The sequence below is a fragment of the Excalfactoria chinensis genome, chromosome 10 (assembly GCF_039878825.1).
Source record: "Excalfactoria chinensis isolate bCotChi1 chromosome 10, bCotChi1.hap2, whole genome shotgun sequence".
NCBI lineage: Eukaryota > Metazoa > Chordata > Aves > Galliformes > Phasianidae > Excalfactoria > Excalfactoria chinensis.
This window is the reverse complement of record NC_092834.1, coordinates 10,032,960-10,053,464: the sequence shown is the minus strand read 5'-3', so window position 1 is coordinate 10,053,464 and position 20,505 is coordinate 10,032,960. Positions and strand designations below refer to the sequence as shown.

Sequence of the window (20,505 nt, the reverse complement as noted above, 5' to 3'; positions counted from 1 at the left end):
ATTAAAGTCTTTAAATCTCGCTATGATTTTGAATGGAAAAAAAAAAAGAAGGGTGGGGACAAGCTGGCAGAGTTGCGTTTGCTTGGTGATGCATTAAGATGCCTATGCACTAGCAGCTAAACATTGTTTGCTTTCTTCCTTTCTGCACAGATAAATGGCAGCTGTCTTGCTGTTAAAATTATCTGCTGTGTTTTATTAACAGCTCAGAAACAAGCACTTTGCCCTTCAATCTCTCAAGCCTTCCTTCCTTTTCCTTTTTTCCACCCTTCACAGGCCGTGTATTCCCGCGTGGCACGCATATGCAAAAATGACATGGGGGGTTCCCAGAGAGTTCTGGAAAAACACTGGACATCCTTTCTGAAAGCTCGGCTCAACTGCTCCGTTCCTGGGGATTCGTTTTTCTACTTTGATGTCCTACAGTCTATCACGGACATAATAGAAATCAATGGAATCCCTACGGTTGTCGGTGTATTCACTACACAGCTTAACAGGTGAGAGATGAGCAACTTTACATCAAAGGTAGTTCTCTGGTTCTCTCTTGCACTGAGATTGGTGCTATTGTAGGCTGAGTTCTTGCAACCCTTTTTCTTATTTTACAGCATCCCTGGTTCAGCAGTGTGTGCTTTCAGCATGGATGACATTGAGAAGGTCTTCAAAGGGAGATTTAAAGAACAAAAAACTCCTGACTCTGTTTGGACAGCCGTACCTGAAGACAAGGTGCCAAAGCCAAGGTAAAAAGTTTTTCCTCATGGTACTATAAAGTTGTCCTTGTAAAGAGCTACTTCTTTAAATCAGCTGCACTCTTGAGTGTTGTATTGGGTTAAAAAAAAAAAAAAGAAAAAAAAAAACAAACAAGCAGAGCTTTACTCTTCAACCATAAGGATGCTCATTAGCAGGCTGCCTTCTCTCATTAACTGAACTACCAAGAGGGGAAAAAACAATGTTGTTCTCCTTTCAGACCTGGCTGCTGTGCAAAACATGGCCTAGCAGAAGCTTACAAAACCTCCATTGATTTCCCAGACGAAACATTGTCCTTCATCAAATCTCATCCATTGATGGATTCAGCTGTTCCCTCAATCATTGAGGAGCCTTGGTTTACCAAAACACGCGTCAGGTATGACATCATTCAAAAAATAAAGCATGTGAGAAGGAAAACAAGAAAACACTGTTTGTTAATGTTACATCTTTTGGCCTTGATAGATACAGATTGACAGCAATTGCTGTAGACCATGCTGCCGGACCGCACCAGAACTACACAGTCATATTTGTTGGCTCAGAAGCAGGAGTAGTACTTAAAATCTTGGCAAAGACCAGACCTTTCTCTTTGAATGACAGTGTATTACTGGAAGAGATTGAAGCATATAATCATGCAAAGTAAGTATTACGAGGACACCTGAAATATGTAGCTTTATATCTAGTGTGGTACCAAGCTAAACAAAAATGATAGTGAACGAAAACTAATTCATTAATGCCAACTTCATTGGTTGTTTGTCATTTCACAGTGTCTCTCATGTTGAATAACCTGAAAGTATTTGGTTATTTGCCATTTTGTTTGGGTTGAGTGAACATCGTAATTCCACTGTAGTGACGTCAGTGATACAGTCTAATTCTTCCACAAATACACTTCTTCCTGAATATCAAACATCAGAACAATCTGCTGCTGTTAAAAAGAAATGATGAGAGCTTATCTTGAGTGTTTCTCAACAGTAACCAATAATATATAAACTATATCTAATCGTTGTAAACTTGTTTATTCTGGAGTGAAGAATTTGGGAGTGGAAGCATTCCAATTAGGCTGGCACCCAGTTAGAACTCTTGTTCTGCTCTGTTGGGATATTTATGCCAAGCCTGAGAATAAAAAAAAAAGTTGTTTTTTTCCTACATGCTCAAAAGTCACCTAGTTGTAGCTAGGAGCCAGCATCTGATAACACATAGGCCTGTTTGCAGATCACTCAGCAGAGACTAGTACATTACATTTCTATATGTAAGAGGTCTAATTGCAGTATCTACATGGACAATAGTAAATAAAATGTTTTCAATGTAAACTATGAACAAAGTACTACAGTTGTAAAACAATAGCTTCCCATTCTTTTTGCTGTCCAGGTGTAGTGCTGAGAGCGATGAAGACCGAAGAGTCATTTCCCTTCAGCTGGACAGAGACCACCATGCTCTGTTCGTGGCGTTCTCCAGCTGTGTCATCAGAATTCCTCTGAGCCGGTGTGAGCGTCACGGGTCATGTAAAAAGTACGGCCCCGTTCCTGAACTCTCCTTAAAGGAAGGATGCCAGCATCTCTAGGGAAGGAAGTAAAAACAAAAAATGCATGATTTTTTGGGTTTTTTCTCTTGCAAGGGCGTGTATTGCCTCTCGGGATCCGTACTGTGGCTGGTTAGACCATGAGGCGTGTGGGAGAGTGACACCAGGCATGCCGTAAGTACTACTTTTCAAACTAGGTCAACATCTCTACTATGTATTTATAGAGTACACGGGGCTGTATCCTGTGCCTGTTCCCTTGCACTTTATTAATAAATCTTCATTTTTCCTAGAGCTGTTTTTCCTAGGTACTGTACGTGTAAAGAGAACAGAATGCTTAAGTCTGACCTAATTATGCAATCTCTGGGTGAAGACTTGTTTTCAGTGGGAGATTTACATGTGTGTGTTTGAGAGGACAAGCAGACTTGTAGGATGAGATGTTGGAAGCAGGAAATCAACAAATTGCTGCCTGTAAACCCGCGCAGTTCAGACAGGGCAGTACACGCCATCTCCTGCCAGGCACGCTCACAGTCAATTGCAAATAGGAAAACACAGGTTTCAGACTTGGAAAAAAAAGTAAGATTTTGCCTCCACGCTGAAGCTAGGGTGATACATATACATATCAAAGGCTTTTTGCACAGATCTAGTCAGTAATATAGAGTGCATTAGCAGATGTATCTTAAAAGGAAGCCTTTGTAGCAGGGCAGCAAACTTCAGCCAATATAATTGCATATTTGTACCTGAAACCAAGAGTACACCCAATGTAGAAGATCCAGTGAGGCTGCTATGAAGAAAACATGATCTTTTCAGTTTCCTGGCATAAGCACGTATATATGAAGTGTTAAAGCCTGGATGTAATTAACTTGAATATTGTGTAAAACATGGGTTTTGGTTATATCCTGTAGCTCTTGCTTTTCTAAGGTGACAGAACAAATATGATTCAATTTCTTGCTTCCAGAAAAAAAAAACAAAATCACCATTTGTTTCCCTATTAATACTGTTAATTGCAGGATCTCTTTGTTTGTTTCATACAACCACAGCACTGGAGGATATGTACAAGATGTAGAATATGGCAACACAGCGCAGCTTGGGGACTGCCATGGTAAGACATAGCCATTGCTTCTCGTTTGTAATGTCTCAGCAATAGTCTGTGGCCACACTTCACCGTAGATGTTAAATTTATTATGAGCTTTTCAGTAACATGAACGCATCACCTGGTGTAACTGTGAATGCTCACAAAGCTGAGCTTTTTTGTCCTGTGTGCTAGTTTTGTCTTTCTTCTCCTTCACCTATTTGCAACTATTTGGGGTCTACAGGAAAGTATTGAAGAATTTATTTTTAAAAGCAGTAATATTTTCGGTTTTATTTCCCGTCACTCAGCTCTGAGATCTTTTGCTTTCTTTTTGTTACTTTTTACTGATTACTTGTTCCTTTAATTCTTTTAGAAATTTTGCCTACTACAGCTACACCAGATTACAAAATATTTGGCGACCCAACATCTGGTTAGTTTTTTTTAATTTTTTGAATTAATGACCTTTACTTTCCTTCAGTTCAGCATTTTCAGCCCTTTTTTCCTTCCTTTTGCACAGTTGGCAATCCTTCATTTTTGTGCTTTTACTCATGTTCCCACTGATGGTAAAGATAGTGAGACTCTTCTCACTCAGCACTTCACCCTGTGTAGTCGCATGTTAACAGCTCATTATTTATTGAGACATCTTTTATTAAAGAGCCTGATTAACATAGATGACATCTTCACTGCACGAAAGTCCACTGAGCTTTCCTCTGTATCCCCAGCCATGCATTTGTGAATGCCCCTGTTGGTCATCTCTAGTAGATGAATGGCAGAATTTCATCATCTTCCTCCTTGCCTCTCCTTTTCTCCTTCCTCCTTTCCCAGCAAGCTTTTGGCACAAATACACATTCTCTAAAATGTGTATTTTCTATATTTTTAAAGTGTTTTAAGTAGTTGGTGCTAATGGGAAAAAGAAATATCACAAACTGTTGTGTTTAATGAGGAGTTGTGTAGACAAAGATGGCTTAGAAAATTTTAGGCATTGTTGTTGAATGGACTTTCACATCCTTTCTACCTTCACTGACCTTTTCTTAGAGTGTTTTTGCTGTCAGCCCTTGGTGTGTTCCAGGAGTCAGGACCCAGTGCTCTTCTGTTGAACTCAAAAGCAGAATCTTGTTGTTGACTTCAACAGGAGCAAGACTGAGCCCTGATTTTCTATTGCCTGCTCCTGGAGCTTGGTCTCTGTTTTCAAACCAAGGGAACATTTCTGACTGGCAAATCTGAAAAGAACCTGTTTGTATGTTTGATTTGTAAAAGCGCAACAAATTATTTTTGGTTGTTTTAGTTTCTGATTATATTTCTGTAACTTGAAGTAATGTCTGAGACAAAATCTTCCATAGATACATATAGATAGATATATATATACACACACATCCATAATGTAACTTAGAGGTTCAGTTAGGAAAGCAAACCAAAACTGTATTATTTGGAAATGCTACTTGGCTTGCATTAGTGGTTATCAAGCAATTTTTCAACCACGTATTTTATAATAGATACAATTGAACCTGTTTTTCAAGTCCTGATTGAGCATGCTTTTGGAGTACTGTCAGATTTCAAGCTGCAGCCATTCATGCCTAGACATACTGGGACAGTGAACACAAAATACTTGAGTATGCAAAGTAGACTGTGGATTGTAAACCCAGTTTGTTTCCTCCTCATGCATTTTCACATGGGAGATAGTGATTCTGTTCAGTAAGTGTACTACAGAGAAGCCAAGATCTATACAGTACTGTTCCTTAGGAGCCATTACAAAATAGAGGTTAAAAACATTCCTTTCATCATCCCCTCAAGAAATGGCTTATTCAGCAGTTCCTGGTGTATTGTAACAGCACTAATGGAGCCGATCTGGTTTCTCAGGAGTAACCTGTAGTAAGCATGTGTCTTTCTAAGTAATTTTTTTTTTTAAGATGTGTAGAAGGTAATGGAATATGTTGTCTCCAGTGAACAGTATAGCAATTAAGTAGAGTAAGTTCTGCTTTTCATCTCCACCAGTTGCTTACGTTAACTTTTGCATTGCTTTCATGTTTGACTTCTCTGGCTTTTTGGCTAGCAGCTGTTGATGTTTTAATGTATTTTTGTCATACTTTACTTAAAAGTTTTGAACCAATTGATTTTAATCAGCCCTCTGTACTTCCGTGGGCTGCATTTTGCTCTGTCAAGTAACCTCCCGTTAAAAGCTGTCTGCAGCTATAGCTTAGATATACCGTGAAGCAGTGAGGAAAGCCTGACTGTAATACACATTAATAAAATCTGTTTGCCACCACAGACATGAAGTTCTCCTCAGCTTCCATTACCACAATGGCAAGTATCCCAGTTATATCACCTAGAGTGATTGGTTCCTGGAAACCTAAAGTGACTGGCTCTCGGAAATTTGTAGTTCAAGATGACCCAAACACTTCTGATTATTCTGATCCATTATCAGGTGTCCCAAAGGGTAAGGCCTTACCAGGGAATACATTGCAGCTGAATGGAAACCTGATAGTCTCAGCATTTTGTAAGGTTTAAATGTAACAGCCGTGATTGTTGGGCTATGTTTTATACCCATTTCCTGTGAATATGCAGACAGTGCAATCATGGTTCTCATACCTATTTAACCAGCGTACAGAGTGCTGCTTAAAGCTTATAATGGGGAGATGTGGATGATAAGCTCAGCATCTCAGTGTTGGGGTGCTCCAAAACTCCTTCTAAAATTAGTGGACGCACTAAAAAAGAACAAAATATGTTTCTGTACCTCTGGTGGTTGTTTCCAAATAAGTCTAGTTTGGAAAAGACTGTTAGTCCTTGTGAGCAGTTGCTTACAAGAGCTCAATTTTCTTGTTTTGCTTTTGGGGTGTTTTTTTTTTGGGGGGGGAGGATGTTGGGAGTAGGGGAGGAACCAAGGCAAAACTCAACAGATTCATGTTTTAAATGGGGCACATCCCAAACTCCATTCTCTGGATATGAGGATCCAATTAGAAATGATCTCCTCCATACATGGAGACACAGGCATAGTTTTTAATCTGAACACAGAAAGAAACATGTACTGCATGTAATTCATCTTTCTGTAGCTGTTCTTTCAGCTAAGTGAAGCTTTGATTAGGCTCTTACAGCAACAAAGATTTCAATTCAGCAGGACTATTGCAGTCAATCAAAGACTCAAGAAGCTTCCAGCCCCATAAAGAAAACTTAAAAGAAGTCTTCATCAGCACAGAGAATAGCAGGGTGACAGGCATGTTTGCACAATTCTGTATTCTGAAAAAATCTCTCTAGCCAAAAAACATTTCTGTTTTTATTACCATTCACCAAAACATATCAGGTTTCCTATCAGCCATTACAGCAGTGCATTTGTCATTTTAATTTGTTGCAGTTATTTTCCATTTTGCTTTAAGTTTTTTTTGTTATCATTTGCTCTTGGTTCTGAATCACATTCTGTGTCATAGCTATTAGTGAACTTTACTCATGTTCTTTCTTCTTCTGCACAGTACCATTAAAACCTATAGCCCTGAAAGTTAACAATGTTCAAAGGCCTCACCTCTAACAAAAATGAATCTGTAGCTTCAGTCTTGCTCTTTCGTTTGTCCTTTGGGATAGTTAACAGAGTTACTTCCATTAAGAACTAACATTATCTTAGCTTCAAGATGTCTGTGGTTGCTTTAAAAAATCTCAAGAAACAAAGGGAGCTGGTTAATACGTGAATCACAAACTAATCCAATATTCAACTTTGTCTAAACAAAAAGTTTTCTAAATTTTAACACTCTGTAGTAACTTAACCTTGCAAGGTGTGTGTGGGGTTTTGTTTTTTTTTTTCTATATTATGCAAATATTTGTGTTTGTTATTGACTACAAGTAGAAAGGAAAACTTGTGTTTTGTTAGAATACTGTAATCTTTAAGTTAAAGAAGTGTATGCTTAGCCGATCAAACTGCGCCATTCCAAGGCAAGCGAGGTTGTGGATGCATTAGTTCACAAGTTTTGCACCATATTATATTGATGTGGTTTTAACAATGCAGTATGTAAGTTAGGCTATACAGTTCTATGTAACATTTGCATAATCCTGTCTCTCTTTTGATACTGATTTATGAGTTGGACAGAAAATAGAGAGAGAAATCCATCTATGAGTTATTAATTGCTGTCTGGCCCAGTAGCACCTTCTAACCTCAATTTTCCAGCAGAAATCGTTACTGTTAATAGCATTCAGGCCCCCTATTTGTAAGCCTTAAAGGAAACTTGGGGACAGGCTAAACAGATAGCATACAGCGTACACCCAAATGTAGTATGAGGAGTGAAGCTCTGACAAACATCAGAGCTTGTCCAAAGAAAGTAGACAGTCTAAATAGAGCTGATCAATGCTAACATGGTCCTACTTATTTGTAAAATTATTAGCATGCAGAAATGCTGTGGATTGCACAGATAAACTAACAGTGGGCACAGAGCACTCACAAACTTAAGGCCACTGCTGTCCTTCTCCAAGGCAGGCTAACTGCTTCTGAAATAGATATGTGTACGTGTAAATTTATGATTCACTGCATGTCTTTTGCAGGTGTAAGGTGGGAAGTGCAGTCGGGAGAGTCCAACCAAATGGTACACATGAATGTCCTAATCACGTGTGTCTTTGCTGCTTTTGTCCTGGGAGCCTTTATTGCGGGAGTGGCCGTGTACTGTTATCGGGATGTGTTTGTACGGAAATCCAGAAAAATACACAAAGATGCAGAATCTGCCCAGTCCTGTACGGACTCCAGTGGGAGCTTTGCTAAACTGAATGGGCTTTTTGATAGTCCCGTCAAAGAATATCAACAAAACATTGATTCGCCCAAACTCTACACCAACCTGTTGACGAGCAGAAAGGAATTGCCACCAAATGGTGATATGAAGTCCATGATGATGGACCACAGGGGCCAGCCTCCGGAATTAGCTGCACTTCCAACTCCTGAATCCACACCGGTTCTTCAGCAAAAGACTCTGCAAGCCATGAAAAGTCAGTCGGACAAAGCACATGGTAACCTGAATGCTTCACGAAAGGAAACCCCGCTAAAAAGCCCTCAGTTTTTTCCTTCCAGTCCTCCGCCCCACTCTCCTCTGAGTCACGGACATATACCCAGTGCTATCGTTCTTCCCAATGCTACTCATGATTACAATACATCTTTCTCAAATTCTAATGCGCACAAGGCAGACAAAAAGATGCAACATATCGATCATCCACTTACAAAACCATCCAGCAAAAGAGACCACAGGAGGTCTGTTGATTCCAGGAACACCCTGAATGATTTTCTGAAACACTTAAACGAAACTACTAGTAATCCCAAAGCAATCATGGGAGATATTCAAGTGGCCCACCAGACTTTAATGCTGGATCCAATGGGAAATATGTCTGAGATCCCACCTAAAGTCCCCAACAGGGAGGCATCTTTATACTCTCCACCATCAACTCTTCCAAGAAACAGCCCCACAAAACGGGTGGACGTTCCCACCACACCTGCAGTACCGATGACCTCTTTGGAAAGGCAGAGAGGTTATCACAAAAATTCTTCACAAAGGCATTCAATATCTGCCCTTCCTAAAAACTTAAACTCACCAAATGGTGTTTTGTTATCCAGACAGCCCAGTGTTAATCGGGGGGGTTATGTGACTCCCACAGCAGGCACAAAGATGGACTACATGCAAGGAACCCCTGTCAGCGTTCACCTCCAGCCTTCCTTGTCCAGGCAAAGCAGTTACACAAGCAACGGCACTCTTCCTCGTACAGGAATAAAGAGGACACCCTCGTTAAAACCTGATGTGCCACCAAAACCCTCATTTGTTCCTCAAACAACATCAGTCAGACCACTGAACAAATACAGTTACTAGGCCGTGTCTGTCCTAAAAATGAGCGTGGCATTGACCTGTACAGGTTGTGAGATGTTTTGTGGTAGACACATAAGACAGAGACTTGCTTGTAATTAAAGAGAACAAAGTGGCCAAAGAAACTGTCTTTTCTTCAGCAACATCTGTGTCTTGCCACAGGTAGCTACAGCAAGACTTTGTGTACTTGCTAAGAGCAAATGAAAACAGAAAAACAAAACAAAGGAAAGTGCTGGTCATTACATTTCTTTTGTTTGGAGCTAAGGAGACATGTAGCACAATGGGGTGGGGGCTACTTTACTGTTCTAAATAACTAAAAAAAAATGGAAAAAAAAAAAAAATCTTGGGAAAAGAAATCCATAAGCAAATACTTGAAAAATGGGTTCCATTTTAGACTGCCATTAAGCGTGGTCCTTCCCATTAAATGTGAACATTTTAATATGTATGCATTCACCTTGCCTCTTGCACAAATGTCAGAAAATGGTAATGTCTCATCGAATATCTGGGTTAATAATCAATTTGCTGGAATTCAGTCTCTGGCCCAACTGTAGCATTTATTTTTCTTTTTTCTCCTTGTGCGTGGCATTTTGTGCCACAGATAAAGCTGTGCGTGTGCGTGTGGGTGTATGTGTGTACCGTACACACTAGGATGTACTTAGATTCCCATTGCATCTTTTATGCTATGGAATTGTTTACATTGAGCATGACTGAACAAACAGATGACTCTGCCTTCTGCAGCCCACTGGGTTCAGTTTGGCGACAGCCAAGGAAGAACTGCGCATTGCCGCCAGCCTTCTGCATGACAGCCTCGATGAAGTAATCGCCCAGCAAAAGAGTGCAGATAGATACCTTTAATTCTCCATAACTCTGTTATGCTGCTATCGATTCAGAGCTGTACATTTCAAATCTAGTCGTTTGGGCTGGAATGGGGGAGTTCTGCTGTGTTTCCACAGTGCCTCCATCCAATACCTGGCCACTGTGAACCTGAGCCCCTGTACTTCTCATTGAAGGCAGCTAATAACAATTCATTTGGCAAAGGCCTGCGTAACTGGAGAAGGTTACACTTATTTTTTGTTGCATTTAAAGATGCCCTGCAGTCTGATGGACTCTTGTCAGTGAAAAAAAGAGAAAGAAAGACACATCACTAATTGGCCCAGCAGAAGCAGTCTGTGAAAAATCAACAGTAGTGCAATCAATTTGTTTTTGTTGTGTAATGTAAGGGTTTGTTTTTGGTTTGTTTTGTTTTTTTTTTTCTTCCAAAGTCATGCAGGTAATGACAATATTCTGTAAATATTATGTGTGAGTTTACCTGAATCTGTGCATTTTGTGCCTTATTCATGCAAATGATAAAAGTACTAAAAAAAAATATATCTGTCAAGTGTTCTCACTGTAGCACACATCTCCTGAGTGCCAGTTGTAAAACCTCTCAACAGCACCCCCCCCCCAAAAAAAAAAATAAGATAATAAGCAAGGATAATTAACGATAACTAAAGGCAGCCTACAATCCAAGAAGACAGCAGCATTAAATCACCTTGCCATGATAAACATTCCACTCCAGCTCTCCGAAGGATCAAACAGTTATAATGTGAAATCAAATGAGGTTTCTAGGGTAATGGAACACCTGCTAAAGTTGTGTAAGCTATTTAGTAGGTTTTACAGTATCCACTTGCAGCTGATGTTCAACACAGATGGCTATTTTAGCCTGCAAACTACACACTACCACATTGTTTATTGAACATAACTATAGAAATAACCGTGGCAGAGGAATATTCATGAATTAGCGGGACAAATAACTGCAATGGGTTTCAGAGACGGTGGAGATTTATGTTATGTGTTCGAAGGGGAGAAAAGGTTAGTCACTGAAAACTGGATCTCTTTTACAGAACAAAGAATAAAGGACAGAAGTAGTCATTTTTCCTTGTAAGGCTGTAAGGGACATTTATTTCCTGAGACCTCTGGATCCAAAAAAAAAATCAATGATCTCTCTTCCTAAACACTTCTGTCTTGCAACTAAAACACTACAGATTAATAACATAAAAATGTACTCGGTTGTCAAAAGACAAAAACTGATCTGAGTTCACTCTACAAATATTAATTAATAAAGACTTGTGTGAAATCGAAAGATAAATGTATGTGAACCCTGATAACCTCCTGTAACATTGTGCTGCCTTGTAGATGGTAATGTGAGTTCTCTCAGTATTTATGTTGAAATTTCTAACATTCAACCTAGTCTTTATTCTGTTAATTTAATAATAAAAGATGCTTTATCCATTTGTGCAAAGGTAAACGCAGATTGTATCTTTTTTAATGGTACGGCATAAAAAAGTAACCCTTAAATGAAGCTGCTCTATACTATAGAGTACTTTAACATGTATAGATATCTTGTAAACTTGTATTGTGGATGTGTAAATAATACGTTCTTTGGGTTTTTAACACCGCATGTAAAGTGAAAATAAAATATTCCAATGTACCAAACGTGTAATTTCATTGTTGTTAAGGCAAGTTTTAGGTGTGTTTGTTGGAATTTTAATAGGAATAAATCTGCTTACCTTTGGTAGTTCAGTAAGGAAGGCAGAGAGACATCCCCTCATCAGCATTACAGGCATCAGACGGCTTGCAGCAGGTGATGGTGATGCACACAGGTTTACTGCCATTTTCAGTGCAGCTGCATACCCACATGCATCTTCCTGAGGTTTTGCAGATGAGTGTCAGCATCCTGAGTGAAATACAAAACATCACAGTGACTGGCATGCATTGAGAGAGCATAGGGCAGCCAGGCCAAACAGATGCATTTGGTTTGCAAACTATGTAATAGACCTCCACATGAAGCCTCCAGTTTGAGCTCTGTTACCTATCAGCCTCCTTTGTTGGAGTCAGAAATACACCAGCTTCAGTGGAGCTTTTGGAGTGGGTCCACAAAGATGATCAGAGGGCTGGAACACCTCTCCCATAAGGTTGAGGGAACTGGGCTTGTTTAGCTTGGAGAAGGATCCAGGGAGACCTCATTGTGGCCTTCCAATACTTGAAGGGAGAGTATAAATAGGAGGGGGTACAGCTGTTCACAAAGGTGGATAGTGATGGGACAAGGGGGAGTGATCTTAAACTGAGACAGGGGTGGTTTAGGTTGGATATTAGGAGGAAGTGGAACAGGTTGCCCGAGGAAGTTGTGGATGCCCCATCCCTGCAGGCACTCAAGGCCAGGCTGGATGTGGCTCTGGGCAGCCTGGTCTGGTGGTGCACATAGCAGGGGGTTGGAACTGGATGATCATTGTGGTCCTTCTCAACCAAGGCCATTCTGTGATTCGATTACGGAAAACTTTTGAAACAGGATGGTTTTTTCCTCCTTAAATGTAGGCTACAAAAAGATAGAGATCATTCATGGCAAAATTAATTACAGACCTACACAGTGCAGGACATTCCTACATACTTAGTAATGCTTGATACTTGAAATTCACCTTTCAGGCAGACAATAAAGCCCAACAGAAAGATACATGCTCTGCATTTAGGATGTGCCAACAGCACAGGTAATTTTAAAATAATCAGGGTCATTTAGTATCACAATACAAATATGAAATATTCTTTTAATTAAAAGCTGATTTTAGATAATGGATAAAAATGATTTCTTATGAGATTACGGTGTCACAGTATTAATCATCTGAAATTACTGTGCACATTAGAACAATGCAGTGACACCTGGTTCCATCTTACTGAGAAGAAAAAAATTAAAGGGAAAGGAAACAGTGCTAAAAAAGTCCCCAAACATAAAGCACAACGTGTATTTTTCCAGCATAGAAGCCAATTTTTTCTTTTTACTAATTTGTTATAAGCCCGTGCAGCTTATACAGATGCCTACACTAAGGAGATGTCAGCCAGGATGGCCAGAGGCCATCTCTATAGAGGGGCACTGCCTTTTGAAGTTCATCCACCTGAGTGATTACCAGCCTTCGAGGGCTGGGTTGTGAGACATTGCAAACAGTGCACACGAAGAGGCCATCCAGGACACAGAATGGAGTACGAGCATTCGTTTTGATGCCCACTGAAGCAGCCTTCACAACACACATGATGTGGTGGCTGGCTGGGTCAGGCAGCCCAATATACCCTCCTGGGGTATCCAGTGGGTGCATTCATACTCATGGAAAAGCACTGCTGAGAGAGGGAGGGAATGTATGAGACAGGTCGACCGACCCATGCATCAGCACAGCCTGCTGTCCTGCACCAGGGTGGGGTGAGGCCCTGCTCCCCTCCGACTTCCTTCATCTTTTTGCAGCCAATCACAACATAAATAACTGTCAGCAGCACACAAGCCAGAGAAAAAGACAAGACATAACAAAAAAACACTGCCAGCACATAGTAGCAAGATGATGACTGCAAGAAAACCAATTTGTAAGGCTGTAAGTAGCTATCTGTATGACTATGCTGCCAGCACAAACCTATGGCCTTTTAAATTGGGGTCTTAAAGTAATCAGTGCAGTTACAAAATTCAGGATGCCTCTGTCTTAGTGCTGTCTTGCTAATGGCTCACTCTGTGACCCCGGGAAGATTATGCAGGGCTTAGTCACTGTAATGGAGCCTGGGAAGGCAGCGCTCAGCTGGAGTAGGCACAGTTGTTCTGTTGGTAATGCTTTCCACTTACTGAGGTTTTATTATTTTTTCTCTCCTTTTGTGATTCTGAGCACTAGCGAGGATATCTTGCAGGTAAATAAAGGGAAGGAGAAGTCTCTTCCTGCCTGGGAAAGGTTAGCATTGGCAGGAACGGGGAGGAGCTGCCATTTCTCCAGACACCCATTAATTTCATGGATAGGAAAAGGTTTTTTTAAAAATTGATCAGGACAAAATACTGTCATAAATGCAGCATCTGGACGTCAGCTGGGAAGTGTGAGCTTTTCATATAGAAAGCAGTACCAGGAGACCCACCTACCAAGACTGCATTTGTTGTTCAAATGTCATCGTAGCACAGTATGAAAGAGCAAGAATCCAAAGGACTGGGGAGGAAAGAAAACATTAAATATTTAATTAGGTTCAGCTCAGAGAGCCGTAGACACTCATATTTTTATTCACTCATACTAACATGCAGCTGGTGTGAGGGCCTGACTCCATACCAGCCACTGCTGTTTGCCTGCAAGTGCTTTGTAGACACGTTGCACTGGCCAGACACACATCTGAAATTATCATCTATCCTGAACTCTCAACCAAGAAAACGTTTCTGCTCTGCCTGAAATGAAATTTATTGGAAGCTCCGATTTTATTAGTGCATTCTGAATTCATCCGATGACCTGATTTATGGTCTGCTTTTTTGGGTTGGTTTTTTTTCCTACAGTCACAAACAACTTTTCCAAGCTCTGCTTGTTAAAACCGTAACTAAATCCAAGCAGCAAAAGCCACTGACCAGAGCAGGGATGTCACAAGGTGCCCACATCTAGGTAACATCTTGTACCCCAGCAGGGATGGTGAGACCTGTCTGCCAGAACAGTGCCTCTGTTCTCTGTGTCAGCCAGACAGCGGCAGCTCCTGTGGGGCTCCAGCTGCTGAAATACTGCAGGGGAATGAAAGCAGAAGAAAATCTACCACATGGCTAGGCTGTCCTGACCATTGCTATGAATGGTCCCATCCATCAACAAAAACAAAGCTTACTACAGGAAAACCTGAATGGCAAATAAGTAAATAAATACCCCAAACCCCCACAGATCTCACTGTCCTTGTTCTGTGAGTCACAGGCTGTTTTTTCCAAGGAAGAGTCCCTCCAACTTGAAAGAAAATGAGCAAAGAATGCCAGTTCTCTATAAAAGCTCTTCTGTAGGATCATACCTGGCTGTAAAAGCTGTTCTGTAACTTTTTCCAGTAGCTGACCTTGCCATTGGCAAAGGTAGACCATGAGCTAACTGGTTTGCTTCTGTAGCTGTCTGACAGCCATCAGCATGTGTCTATTCCTGCACAAAAATGGACGGCTGCCTAGTAAGAGAAGAAAGGTGGCAATTGGCTTTTAATGTGGGTCACTTTAAGCACAGCCTTATTCCTCCACTCTTTGATTTACAATGCTGGTCCCACGTGAGGAAAAAAAAAAAAATAATAATAATCAAAAGTAGACCAGAGCAGATGAATCATAAAAGCAATGCACACACTAGCTGTGCTTCCCTTTCTGTGCAATGAATATCCATGTGATTACTCTGATTTCCTCCGGAATACATATTGGTCAATTAACAGCTTGAGATTTTTTTTGTTACGGACTAATGACAAATTTTTATAATCAGTCCGTGCTGTATAACCATGAATGGCTATTAGTCACAGGTTATTGTGCCTGGCCAACGATTAGGTGAGCGAGAAGCACTTCCAATATTAATGTTGTGCGTGAGAATTGATTTCTGTGAAGGCTTGTGCATGCAGCTCTCACATTTAGTTGCTGCCACTGCTAGCATGGGTGAAATACTGACTCCATCAAATGCAATGGCAGAGCTGCATGAGGCCAGGCCCTCACCTTTAATCACTTAGATGTTCCCAGGAAGCAAATGTTAAGGTGTGAGCAAGGTCACAGCAAGATGGGCAAACACCTACAGGAAGGCATTTTCTGTACAATGACAGGACCCTCCTTAGCAGGGGTTGGACCTGGTGACCTCCAGAGGTCCCTTCCAAACCCCTACAATTCTGTGATGCCTTGACAGAATCCCATCACTAGCTCTGTCCATGCATGATGGATAAAGAGACTTCAGAGTAAGAAAAATGGCAGTGTGCAAATGGCTGGCTTTTCCAAGGGAGTTCCAGCAAGTCCTGCAATAGCAGCTGGGCAAGCCTGCTTAGACCAGCCAACTTTTTGCATGTGCAGGGATGGCAACAACTCTGGACCACAGCATGTGGTTGTATGTTTTCCCAGTGCTAAATTTGCTGGGAAAGTCCACAACGTATTACACTGAACCACAGTATTAGGCTCCAGATGCTGAGCTCTCAGGCAGGTTGTGCTCCCTGAGCACACTGACACCAGCCTGAGGGGAGCAGATTGTGGCAATGGAGGCAGAAGCAGACATTTTACAGGATTTTTTTCACTTCCATTTATAACAGCCCAGGTAAAGAGTATCAAAATGCCAAAAATCTACTGAAGGAAATCTACTCAGTGATTCTGGAAATCACTGAGCAGAACTGAGAACCGGAGCTGAATGACAGTAAAAATGATTACTCATCCTTTAAATCCTTCCTAGGAGAGCTTTCAGATTAAGCAGATCTTCTCACACAGAGGTGAAGGCTTCCTTCTCCCCAGACTGAGTTTGCATAGCCAACTACTATTTTTATTGCAGCACGCACTTCTCTCTGACATGCGTTGAGTGCACATCTCAAACAGTCCTTTGCTGTTCAGATCCTGGAGGATATGGGCAGACCCTAACACACAACACACCCCTCTCCATGCAAGTCTTTCATCTGAAGTGACACGGTGATCAAAGGAGAGGTTACACGGCGTGCAGCACACTGAGAGAAAATCACACGGTATTTCAGAGCTGCTTCATTGCTGGATGGGTAGTTCAGAAAGCACTTGCAAATTAAATTTTACTATATGTGATATATTCCATATCACAAGCATTCCTTGCTGGTTCCTGCTGTATCAGTTAAACTGCAGTGCTTGGGAAGAGGCTGCATTTCCTCCTCCACAGGAATGGCACCTCCTGACAGAATTTCTTGCCATCATCTTAGGGATGGGCTGGCCCACAAAGGGCTTTAACTGCATCAGGTACTCCAGACCAGAAGACACAGAGCATCACGTAGGACACAAACTAAGATCAGTTGCCAAAAATGCACTTTTTGTCACATTTCAGACTACAACCACTTAGAAACCTGTCATCTCAGTTTGATGGGGGAGGAGTAAATATCTGCCCTGAAACCGGTTGACAGAACAGACAGTTTTATGATGTTGGCTTCTAACAATAACTTGCACAAGTGCCACACAGTTAACGGTGTCAGCAGTTTCTATCTAAATCCAATACTGCATTTTTTATAGTCCTCCCTGTGCTCTCTAAAACAGTTTCACTTGTCCTGCCCAGGATCATAACTAACCTGCCTTGAAGCCTCATTTTGATATTTTACTGCTCATTTGTTTTTCATAAACTCCTGCCAATGAAGCCTTCTCCCCTTTCTGCTGCTTCCCTGAATACTTTCGCCCCACTCCTCCCTGCTTCACATCCAAGGTCAAGCCAAAGTCAGAGGAGCCCCACTCCAAACAGTTTGCCTTCCTTGTGTCATCTGATCTCACCTCCAAGCCCATCAGCATGAATCACAAGGCAGACTTCCCTGGGGATGGTTCTATTAGCTCTGTCCAACCTAGCATGGAGTCCTCCATCCCACTGATGTCACTTGGATGTTCACATTTGCAACTCTGAGTGTTTCCTTTAGACACCCATCAAATACCCATAAGTAGGTCGGCCACAGTAAGACCAAGCAGAGCAGTAGAAGTAAAGTCCCACACTGAACCAGGAACATGGAAGCAAGTCTGGAAAACCAGTAGCAACCGGCATGAGATACATGTCTGAATGCCACTCATGCCTCTGAAAAGCCTCTCAGCTGTTAGGTGCATTTAATCCTCCCCCTGTTCAGACATTAACAAAGACGCCAGCTGTGATGTGTAGGCACAGGGAAGAACCATGGCACCTCTGGACAGCATGCCCCTAATTCCAACATGAAGACGCTATAAATGCCAGCTAGCTAAAACCTTAGGATGAAGACAGGGTTCCAACCAATTACCTCAGACCTTTAAGTCCACAATACCTGACTTAAGTATTTCTGAACTACTTAAGTTGCAGAATGTGTTTTCATTCAGTGGGTTTACTTCCCTAGTTGGATTGCTTTGCTGTTCTGGCTGCTGTTTTTAAATAAAGCAATTCTGGAATATTCATCACAGAACTGCAGGTGTTGGAAGGGATCTCTGGAGATCACTGAGTCCAACTGCCTGCTAAAGCAGATTCCCTACAATGGGTCACACAGGAACGTGTCCAAAAGGATATCGAATATCTCCAGAGAAGGAGACTCCACCACCTCTCTGAGCAACCAGTGCTCTCTTACTATAGTGCTCTAATGTGTTGGGACATACACCAAGAGTAGCAGAGTGGCACAATCTCAGACTACAGCAAATGAAAACAAGCCAAAATACAGCAGTTATGGACACAGAAACAAAGGAAGAAAAACTGCTTACCTTCAGAAGGCTTCAGGTAGGCAGGGATCTCCAGTGAGATGCCCTCACCTCCACTGACAACCCTTAAATGAGGTCTGGGAAGGGGTGGATGCTGGCTGCAGACCTTCCAGTTTCTCAGGTGCATTGAATTGTATTGCACGCACCTGAGCTCCCCTGGGTTGGCCCTGCCAAGGTGCTCAGTCACTGCTTCAAGCTGTGACTCTGCATATCAGCTGCACTCACTCTCACATTAAAGAAGTTCTTACCCATGTTTGTATGGAACTTAATAAGTCATTGTGGAATTATTCCCAAGAATATTAGAAAAGTTTATATGAAATACACCAGTCTGAACTCAGTTTCTGTCTAATTTAATAAATTTATGTGAGCCAATTGGTGATATATATATATATATATATACATATTTTTTAATTAACCTTGGAGGTTAAATGGAAGTTTACTAAAATCGGAACATGTTAAACGAATAATTTCTCTTGGCCTCTTTCAGGAAGTCTCTATCTTAACCCAGTAATCAGTTCAGCTGCAAAGAGATCGATAAGGTCTTTCAATTCTGCAAGTAGAAGGCATACATTAAAAAGTTGGTAACAAACGTGATAGACTGCAGAAGCTATTACATCCTTTTATGCTGAGTTTTTTTGACACTAAATCTATCTGCTAAAAATTCCTGAGAAAAGGTTACTGCCCATACACTAATGTTGCCAAATGGAATAATTTGTTAGCGTTGCTTGAGAAGATTTCCTGGCACTTGGCCCCAAATACAAGTCCTGTGTGTTAAATCCTCATTACAGAAGAAGCCATAGTTTTAATCATGAAACCAAAAATAGCCTCAGACATTAAACACTGCTGGGTCTTCCCATCCCATAAACAGACAAAGCACGTTATCATTCCCTAGACTGTAAAATCTTAGTTCAGAATCTGCCCCTTCCTCATAAGACTCCCAGTCTAGCTGCCCACCAGCTGCAGCACACACAGCCCACAGCCCTGGGCTGCTCTCACCAGGAACGTCTCCACAGCCACCAGCACATTTCTATCAATCTCTTCAGCCAAATGTGCAGACTCCTAGCAAAGAGGGCTGAGTTTTTAATGACAGAGCACCTGCAGCAGTGCACAGGATCTGAGCTGCACCGCTCCCAGTGGAGCAGCAAGCAGCTGTATAGCCATCGCAGGAGGCACAGCTAATGTGCAAGAAGAGCTTCATGTCACAGAATCCCCTTCATGGATTTGAATCCTCAGAGAGAAGAGTCTCGACTGATTCCCATGATGCTCCTGCAGAACAGAAATCACCTGGTAAATGGCATCTGGTCATGGAAGGGATTTACCAGTAGTTGGGTTCTCATCACCATCTCAGAGCTTCCTTGGTGGCCTTGTTTTGTTCCTGTTAGGTAAACAAGACTGGCATGCAGAAAAGCTCTCCCACTAAAGCGCTTTATATTAGGTGCCCGATTGAAATAAGCATTTCAATTACATTCATTAAGGAAGTTATTACTTGTTAATTGAATAGCAACAGACTGCTAAGGATCACTTATTGAGGTCTAATAAGTATGTAAGAGCAAATTCTACTCTTCATGTAATTCCATCAGCAATAAACTAGAGTAATTAGCTTCTTACTAACAAACTTCAATTGTGGGAATGTTGAGGCAGATAATTGGCACTTAGGAAGATACCTATAGTAAGTTAGTGCCGTATCAATTAGCATACTTACTAAATGTCAGTTTAAACTCTGAACAAATAATTGATACCAATGTGTGGTGGGTTACTTGGCTAAATGCTATTTAAATGCTTAACCTGTCATATTCAGAGAAAATAAAACAAGTCCTGTTCTGTGCTATTCCAAAATGCCTATAGATGCTTCATTACCAGGTGTAAAACTACAGGCTACAGACAACGACCACCAGTAAGGACACCGGGGTGCTGGCTACACACAGACACATGTGAGTGACTGAAGATGTCCTCTTGCCTGCTCAGGAGCCTGCCCTGATACTTCACTGCCTCACACTGTGTGCAGGTGGTTCAGCACTAAATTTCATGGTGGGCTGTAAGTCATCCCAGGACCACCAAGTCCCCTCTCCTTGTACTTCAACAGAACCACCCCAAGACCTCAGTCCCATTCCAGTTCAATCAAAATCAATTTCATGCCTCATGGCAGTGAAGTTTCATTTTATAGATAAAGATTCTGAGGCACCAAAGCAGTCCCTGCCCTACC

At 41.4% G+C, this 20,505-nt stretch overlaps 1 protein-coding gene and 1 long non-coding RNA gene across 24 annotated transcripts in view; one reads left to right on the top strand and one right to left on the bottom strand.

Annotated features, from left to right (window-relative positions):
• Positions 1–11,604, top strand: part of SEMA6D (semaphorin 6D) — a 589,434-nt gene extending 577,830 nt beyond the window's left edge. For 11 of the 23 annotated variants that reach the window (XM_072345109.1, XM_072345107.1, XM_072345108.1 and 8 more), the window contains 10 exons: positions 274–491; positions 600–731; positions 959–1,114; positions 1,201–1,374; positions 2,104–2,244; positions 2,351–2,428; positions 3,262–3,353; positions 3,697–3,753; positions 5,590–5,757; positions 7,842–11,604. In XM_072345109.1, coding sequence (XP_072201210.1) covers positions 274–491; positions 600–731; positions 959–1,114; positions 1,201–1,374; positions 2,104–2,244; positions 2,351–2,428; positions 3,262–3,353; positions 3,697–3,753; positions 5,590–5,757; positions 7,842–9,145 — 2,520 coding nt within the window. In that variant the 3' untranslated portion in view covers positions 9,146–11,604. The remainder of the gene's footprint in view (positions 1–273; positions 492–599; positions 732–958; positions 1,115–1,200; positions 1,375–2,103; positions 2,245–2,350; positions 2,429–3,261; positions 3,354–3,696; positions 3,754–5,589; positions 5,758–7,841) is intronic. The other 12 variants (XM_072345122.1, XM_072345123.1, XM_072345124.1 and 9 more) reach the window with 7 other exon arrangements.
• Positions 11,605–14,067: 2,463 nt separating this feature from the next.
• The window catches only part of LOC140257036 (uncharacterized), a 120,412-nt gene continuing 113,974 nt past the window's right edge, over positions 14,068–20,505 (bottom strand). Inside the window, exon 4 of the long non-coding RNA XR_011904927.1 lies at positions 14,068–14,121. This is a non-coding gene — a long non-coding RNA (uncharacterized lncRNA). The remainder of the gene's footprint in view (positions 14,122–20,505) is intronic.